The sequence below is a fragment of the Lynx rufus genome, unplaced genomic scaffold (genome assembly GCF_022079265.1).
Source record: "Lynx rufus isolate CCGP_SWC_20201006 ecotype Redwood Valley unplaced genomic scaffold, mLynRuf1.p SCAF_17, whole genome shotgun sequence".
Lineage (NCBI taxonomy): Eukaryota > Metazoa > Chordata > Mammalia > Carnivora > Felidae > Lynx > Lynx rufus.
This window is the reverse complement of record NW_025814831.1, coordinates 11,977,977-11,986,490: the sequence shown is the minus strand read 5'-3', so window position 1 is coordinate 11,986,490 and position 8,514 is coordinate 11,977,977. Positions and strand designations below refer to the sequence as shown.

General features: G+C 39.1%; 1 protein-coding gene across 1 annotated transcript in view; it reads left to right on the top strand.

The window, feature by feature from the left end:
* The first annotated feature begins 203 nt into the window (after positions 1-203).
* Positions 204-8,514, top strand: part of UNC79 (unc-79 homolog, NALCN channel complex subunit) — a 213,917-nt gene continuing 205,606 nt past the window's right edge. Inside the window, exon 1 of the mRNA XM_047080178.1 lies at positions 204-374. Coding sequence (XP_046936134.1) covers positions 287-374 — 88 coding nt within the window. The 5' untranslated portion in view covers positions 204-286. The remainder of the gene's footprint in view (positions 375-8,514) is intronic.

Here is an 8,514-nt window from a genome sequence, read left to right as displayed (position 1 = left end):
TAATGCAGTTATTCACCAGTCATTTATTGAACAAATATACTGTCTATGCACTCTACTGAGCATTATGTTTCAGAGCTCTTAATAAGAAGGGAGCAAAGCTGTTTTCAATTTAAGCCAGTTCATAAGAACTAAAAATATAGAATTAGCATATTTTGTTAAGTGGCAAAATATTCAGTGACTGATTACTCACTTTTGTTTTGTAGATCTTGGACAGTCGATATTTTATACAACTACATGTTTGCTACCCTTTCTCAATGATGATATTCTGAGTACTTTGCCCTACACGATGATATCAACGTTAGCTACCTTTCCTCCATTTCTGCACAAGGATATTATTGAATATCTTAGCACATCTTTTCTACCAATGGCTATATGTAAGTTCAATCTTACCTAATACTAGATTCTTTTAACGTATTGTACGAATGGAATTTGCTTGCACTGTTTTAGGCTGTAGCTTTTCAAGATTATAATGAAATCACTTGCTATATACATGTGCTGTGATTTAAATTGTCATTTCAGCATGATGATTATGGAGAGAATCAAAGAAATGAATGATGATTATACCTTAGAATTGTTTTACTTGCATAATTTGATCTTATAGAGTAGGAAGAAAACATCAAGGCATAGTCTATTACTGACATAGAAACTATGGTATTTTGTGTAACTTAAGAAAAAAGTATGGAGAGAGAGCTGCCTCAGGTATAGAAATTCTTATCTTTTGCACCTGAAGGCAGAAGGTTGTGATGGGAACAGCAATAGACAGTGTCAGGACATATAGATCCTAGTTTCAGCTTCACTTGTAAATGTGCTGTGTGGTGTTAGGCATCTCACATGGTTGATACCTCATCTCCAGAATGATGCTAGCATTAACTTCCCATCACAGGGATGTTGTGATGATAAAGTGAATCAATACGTATGAAAACACTTTGGAAAAAGGCTCGCAACTCATGTGCAAGTTTGTTATAAATGTGGAGCTGATTTGAATTCTGTTTCACTTTTGCAGACTTTTTTTTTTAATTTTATTTTTAATTTTTTAAAATTTACATCCAAATTAGTTAGCATCTAGTGCAACAATGATTTCAGGAGTAGATTCCTTAGTGCCCTTTACCCATTTAGCCCATTCCCCTTCCCACCACCCCTCCAGCAACCCTCAGTTTGTTCTCCATCTTTATGAGTCTCTTCTGTTTTGTCCCCCTCCCTGTTTTTATATTATTTTTGTTTCCCTTCCCTTATGTTCATCTGTTTTGTCTCTTAAAGTCCTCATATGAGTGAAGTCATATGATTTTTGTCTTTCTCTGACTAATTTCACTTAGCATAATAGCCTCCAGTTCCATCCACGTGGTTGCAAATGGCAAGATTTCCTTCTTTTTGATTGCCGAGTAATACTCCATTGTATAGATATACCACATCTTCTTTATCCATTCATCCATCGATGGACATTTGGACTCTTTCCATACTTTGGCTATTGTTGATAGTGCTCCTATAAACTTGGTGGTGCATGTGTCCCTTTGAAACAGCACACCTGTGTCCCATGGATAAATGCCTAGTAGTGCAATTGCTGGGTCGTAAGGTAGTTCTATTTTTAGTTTTTTGAGGAACCTCCATACTGTTTTCCAGAGTGGCTGCACCAGCTTGCATTCCCACCAACAGTGTAAAAGAGATCCTCTTTCTCTGCATCCTCACCAACATCTGTTGTTGCCCGAGTTGTTAATGTTAGCCATTCTGACAGGTATAAGGTGGTATCTCATGGTGGTTTTGATTTGTATTTCCCTGATGATGAGTGATGTTGAGCATTTTTTCATGTGTCGGTTGGCCATCTGGATGTCTTCTTTGGAGAAGTGTTGCAGATTAATTCTAATAGGCTTTCCACACATGAGAGCAGAGAGAAAAAGCCAAATTGGGTTGGTTTTTATGATCAAAATCCTTCTAAAGTATTTTGTAAAGAAATGGATTACGAGGGGTGCCTGGGTGGCTCAGTCGATTGAATTTCTTACTCTTGATTTTGGCTCAGGTCATGATCCCAGGGTCGTGGGATCAAGCCCTGCATTGGGCTCTGGGCTGAGCGTGGCACCTACTTAAGATAATCTCTCTCTCTCTCTCTCTCTCCCTTTGCCCCTCTCCCCTGCTCTTGTGTGCTCTCTCTCTCTCTTAAAAAAAAAAAAAAAGAATTAGATTATGAATCAATCTATACTTCAGTGGATAACCTGAAAAGATTGTGGATTTAGGAGCCAAACAGATGTAGATTTAGTTTTTTTTTTTTTTAATTTTTTTTTTCAACGTTTATTTATTTTTGGGACAGAGAGCGACAGAGCATGAACGGGGGAGGGGCAGAGAGAGAGGGAGACACAGAATCGGGAAACAGGCTCCAGGCTCTGAGCCATCAGCCTAGAGCCTGACGCGGGGCTCGAACTCACGGACCACGAGATCGTGACCTGGCTGAAGTCGGACGCTTAACCGACTGCGCCACCCAGGCGCCCAACAGATGTAGATTTAAATCATAGCTCTTCTGCCAAACTAGTTGTGTGGCCCTAGGCAAGTTACCTAACCTTTCTGTTTCTTACCTATGTAAGAAGAATAATCATAATAGTTGCCTGGGTGGTTGTGATAACAGAGATGATTCACCTGGAAATTGGTAAGGTGCTGGCTGGCTCAATGCCAAGGTGTTCACTAAGTGTTAGTTTACTGCTCTCCTTCCCTAAACTTTTGTGCCATTAAAATACCTTTATTGGTCACATTCGATTCCTAGTGACCATTTTTCACCATTTTTAATTTTATGTGCTTATCATCTTATTAAAGTTGTTGCTATGTAATAATAGTGGCAAACATAGGTACCTTTAAGCTACATTACTTATTTTATAGTTAAGCTTAATTTTAGCTAGGGAATTATAGTTTCATGTCTTTTTTTTTTAATTTTTTTTTTAACATTTATTTATTTTTGAGACAGAGAGAGACAGAGCATGAACAGGGGAGGGGCAGAGAGAGAGGGAGACACAGAATCGAAAACAGGCTCCAGGCTCTGAGCCGTCAGCACAGAGCCCGACGCGGGGCTCGAACTCACAGACCGTGAGATCATGACCTGAGCCGAAGTTGGGCACAAAACTGACCAAGCCACCCAAGTGCCCCTGTAGTTTCATGTCTTTTAAGCAAAGAGTCTGTCTTCTGCCTAAATTTTATGGTGATTCAGAAACATTAGCAGACCGATGGTATGGTTCAAGCAATAGATTATTGATCATTCTCTCTCTCTTTTTTTTGTTCTGTGTAACCTGACAAGCGCTTGCTTATCAATACAGTCTTAGAATTGTATAGTTATGTTAACTGTGAAATTTAGGCATAGGAATTCTTATTTATTATTATTATTTTTAAAGAATTACAGGTGAAGAGGAGCATCTTTGTAATAATTAATTTTTTTTAATTTTTTTAATTTTTGAACCTCTTTTATTATTATTGTTGTTGTTGTTGTTTTTATTCCCCCTTCCTAAGAAGTCTTTTTTTTTAATTTTTATTATTATTTTTTTAATATATGAAATTTATTGTCAAATTGGTTTCCATACAACACCCAGTGCTCATCCCAAAAGGTGCCCTCCTCAATACCCATCACCCACCCTCCCCTTCCTCCCACCCCCCATCAACCCTCAGTTTGTTCTCAGTTTTTAACAGTCTCTTATGCTTTGGCTCTCTCCCACTCTAACCTCTTTTTTTTTTTTTCCTTCCCCTCCCCCATGGGTTTCTGTTAAGTTTCTCAGGATCCACATAAGAGTGAAACCATATGGTATCGGTCTTTCTCTGTATGGCTTATTTCACTTAGCATCACACTCTCCAGTTCCATCCACGTTGCTACAAAAGGCCATATTTCATTTTTTCTCATTGCCACGTAGTATTCCATTGTGTATATAAACCACAATTTCTTTATCTATTCATCAGTTGATGGACATTTAGGCTCTTTCCATAATTTGGCTATTGTTGAGAGTGCTGCTATGAACATTGGGGTACAAGTGCCCCTATGCATCAGTACTCCTGTATCCCTTGGATAAATTCCTAGCAGTGCTATTGCTGGGTCATAGGGTAGGTCTATTTTTAATTTTCTGAGGAACCTCCACACTGCTTTCCAGAGCGGCTGCACCAATTTGCATTCCCACCAACAGTGCAAGAGGGTTCCCGTTTCTCCACATCCTCTCCAGCATCTATAGTCTCCTGATTTGTTCATTTTGGCCACTCTGACTGGCATGAGGTGATATCTGAGTGTGGTTTTGATTTGTATTTCCCTGATAAGGAGCGACGTTGAACATCTTTTCATGTGCCTGTTGGTCATCCGGATGTCTTCTTTAAAGAAGTGTCTATTCATGTTTTCTGCCCATTTCTTCACTGGGTTATTTATTTTTCGGGTGTGGAGTTTGGTGAGTTCTTTATAGATTTTGGATACTAGCCCTTTGTCCGATACGTCATTTGCAAATATCTTTTCCCATTCCGTTGGTTGCCTTTTAGTTTTGTTGGTTGTTTCATTTGCTGTGCAGAAGCTTTTTATCTTCATAAGGTCCCAGTAATTCACTTTTGCTTTTAATTCCCTTGCCTTTGGGGATGTGTCGAGTAAGAGATTGCTACGGCTGAGGTCAGAGAGGTCTTTTCCTGCTTTCTCCTCTAGGGTTTTGATGGTTTCCTGTCTCACATTCAGGTCCTTTATCCATTTTGAGTTTGTTTTTGTGAATGGTGTGAGAAAGTGGTCTAGTTTTAACCTTCTGCATGTTGCTGTCCAGTTCTCCCAGCACCATTTGTTAAAGAGACTGTCTTTTTTCCATTGGATGTTCTTTCCTGCTTTGTCAAAGATGAGTTGGCCATATGTTTGTGGGTCTAGTTCTGGGGTTTCTATTCTATTCCATTGGTCTATGTGTCTGTTTTTGTGCCATGTAATAATTAATCTAAATTCACTCTACCCTCCTTCTTAGGAATAAGTTAATAATTTAGGGAGAGGCATTGAATATATCAGGCCTCTGAAGTTATGCTTCACTCTGATCAAGCATTGTGATGACTGGCAATTTGTTTCTTCATCCCTGGTTATTAATTTCTACTTAATTAGAAGCACAGACCCCAAAACATGTCTTAAAGTCACATTAGAATCCTTATTTCTTTAAATGTGTGAGCCTTGGCAACTGAGGGGAACAAAATATTAAGTTGAGTCTACAAAATGTGTGTGAATTTTAATACTTATTGGTAGATTAACTTGGTGTTCATTTAAATTGTGAACAAGCTGTTAATGTCTCTGGGGCTCCATTGTGTTTTCAGCTGTAAAGGGGAGTTTTGGAAAACATGTTCCATCTCTAAGATTATTTCTGGCTTACTAATTCTAGGTTAAATAACATCAATCTTATTTTATGTAAGAGGCACATGTCTTCCTGTAACCCAGTTGTTGATCTAGTTCATTTATCTCTATTGCTCTGGTTTTAGTTTCTTACTTGTGACTTCCATTTATTGTTACCATCCCTGTGGGTTGAGGAGCCTTTAAATCTTTGAAAATAAATGGTAGTAATACCCTTTTTCAAAAAAAGTTTATTTTTTGAGAGAGAGAGAACACATGCACGAGTGGGGGAGGGGCAGAGAGAGAGGAGATAGAGAATCCTCAGCAGGCTCCTGTTGTCAGTGCAGAGCCTGATGTGGGGCTGGAACTCAAGAACCACAAAATCATGACCTGAGCTGAGGTCAAGAGTCGGTTGCTTAACCGACTAAGCCACCCAAGCACCCCAGTAGTAATACCCTTTAAAACCACATTCTGTTAAATGATTGAGGTGTTGTTTTTTTTTAATGTTTTATTTATTTTTGAGACAGAGAGAGACACAGCATGAGCAGGGGAGGGGCAGAGAGAGAGGGAGACACAGAATCCGAAGCAGGCTCCGAGCTCTGAGCTGTCAACGCAGAGTCCTGTGCGGGGCTGAACTCATGAACCGCGAGATCATGACCTGAGCCAAAGTCAAACGCTTAACCGTCTGAGCCACGCAGGCGCCCCGTTGAGGTGTTTTTTTTTTTTTTTTTTTGTATTTGTTTCTTTGCAAAGACACAGACCCAAAGAACGAGGGAATCGGGTTCCAGATTAATCACGTGTAAAGGAACTGATGTGAGAATATGTGTCTGTTGCTTGCATCCATGTCGTTTCTGTCTTTGGAAGTCGTTTCGATGTCTAGAAATTGTGACCGAAATGAGAGAGGAGCATTTAACTTCTTCCAGAATGTTTTCATTTCAGGACGGAGATGTTAGGGGATTAAGGAGGCTGCATTTTCTGAGTATTTGATAAAATCTTCAAGACAAGACAGCTTTTATGTCTTTGGTGTGGTGTTCACAAGGTCAAGATGTAAAATGTGGACAGTTTTTCAGGTGTTAAATGTTAGTGTCGTTAAGAACGTAGACTATGAAGCGCCAAGCTCTGAAGTGGATCTAATGAAGTATTACGGTTCTTTCCATGTAAGGGCCGTGCGTGTTTGTCAGTTACGCCCTCCCATCATTTTTGTCAATAAATCTAGTACTGTGGCTTTATTTTAAATCACTCCTTTTGAGATGCTGCAGAGAAAACTGCAATTTATTATAAAAATTTCATCTGACATAATCTTTTCTTTTTAACTCCTTACACAAATAAGATATACTTCTTTTTATTCCAAATGTGTGCAATAGGCTCTGGTTTTTTTTTTTTGTTTTTTGTTTTTTGTTTTTTTTTTCAACGTTTATTTATTTTTGGGATAGAGAGAGACAGAGCATGAACGGGGGAGGGGCAGAGAGAGGGAGACACAGAATCGGAAACAGGCTCCAGGCTCTGAGCCATCAGCCCAGAGCCTGACGCGGGGCTCGAACTCACGGACCGCGAGATCGTGACCTGGCTGAAGTCGGACGCTTAACCGACTGCGCCACCCAGGCGCCCCTGTTTTTTGTTTTTAAAAATATTAAAGGAGTACTAAGAATTGAAAAAGTCATTAGCATTTCACCATGGAAACCTCTTTTTTTGCAATAAAGGGTCTGTGATTTGTGGACCAACTTGAAGTATGGATGTTGGGAAGGTGATATGGATATTGGCAAAGAAGAGAAAAGCTGATCCCAAATGAACATTAATTGATATAGGCTGTGTTATTTCAAAGATGATAATAAGACTGAGCGATGATATCAGTGAAAGACACTTCTAGTGTATCTTGGTAGCCTAGACTTAAATTTCCTCAAAAAATCACTTACCCTTAGGAAAAATAAAGGTTCATTTAGATCTTTGCACTTAAAAGCAATTGTGTGGGTTAATTGAGTATCTGGTTCCAGGCCATTAGCCCTGGATCATTTTTCTTCTACTACTATTACAGAGGATGCCTGTGATGCTTCTATGATCCTCCAAAAACCAATAAATATATATATTTAAAAAAAAGACAGAACCCAACACCACATATTGATGACATTTAAATATTCTTCTAGATATAAAATTCGTTTTATTAACTAATGATTGTTTTTATAAAATAGGTCTTACTATTTTGTAAGAGCTTTATTGTTCAATTTGTGGAAATATGTTGGAATAGAAATCCAGAAGAGCTGAATTATGTAGTCTTTCGCCGATTGGCAAATCTCTTAACCTCATCAAACTTTAGTTTCCTTAGCTGTAAAATTGTGAATTATCATGATCTCCCCTGCCTGTGCCCATGTTTGTTGTGAAGACCAGAAGATAACATACAGCAATGGCCTTTGAATATTGTGTCATGTTAAACAAATGTATAACAGACCAAATCCACAGTCATGTGACGGACATGTCAAATCCCATTGCAACTAATTCCAATATACTGTACCAATTCACATGTTGTCCTAAAGTTTTATTATTATTTTTTTTTTTAAATTTTTTTTTTCAACGTTTATTTACTTTTGGGACAGAGAGAGACAGAGCATGAACGGGGGAGGGGCAGAGAGAGAGGGAGACACAGAATCGGAAACAGGCTCCAGGCTCTGAGCCATCAGCCCAGAGCCTGACGCGGGGCTCGAACTCACGGACCGCGAGATCGTGACCTGGCTGAAGTCGGACGCTTAACCGACTGCGCCACCCAGGCGCCCCAAAAGTTTTATTATTTTAAACATAGCTTGGGAAAAGGGGCCAGCCTCTGGGTCTTGGGATTTTTCCCCCGCTAGAGTTTGTTGTATAGTAACAATAATGACCAGAATAGGTTTTGATCGCATAGAATATGACAGAACACCTCTGCATTTTTTTTTTTAAAGATTTTATTTTTCTAAAGTAATCTCTACATCCATCATGGGGCTTGAACTTACAGCTCTGAGGTCAAGAGTTGCATGCTCTACTGACTGAGCCAGTCAGGCACTTCACCTCTGCATTGTTGATGGGCACTCTTGTCTCTATGATTTTCATTAATATAGCAGTCTACAAATATTGTAATGCTGCATGGACTTTTGGGTCATGATGTCGCAGTCTTCCCATTATGTTGAATTGATAGGCCCTTCTGAAGGCATAGGTATCTTATGCTCAAACCCTATCTCATGGAATACAAATACCTGTGA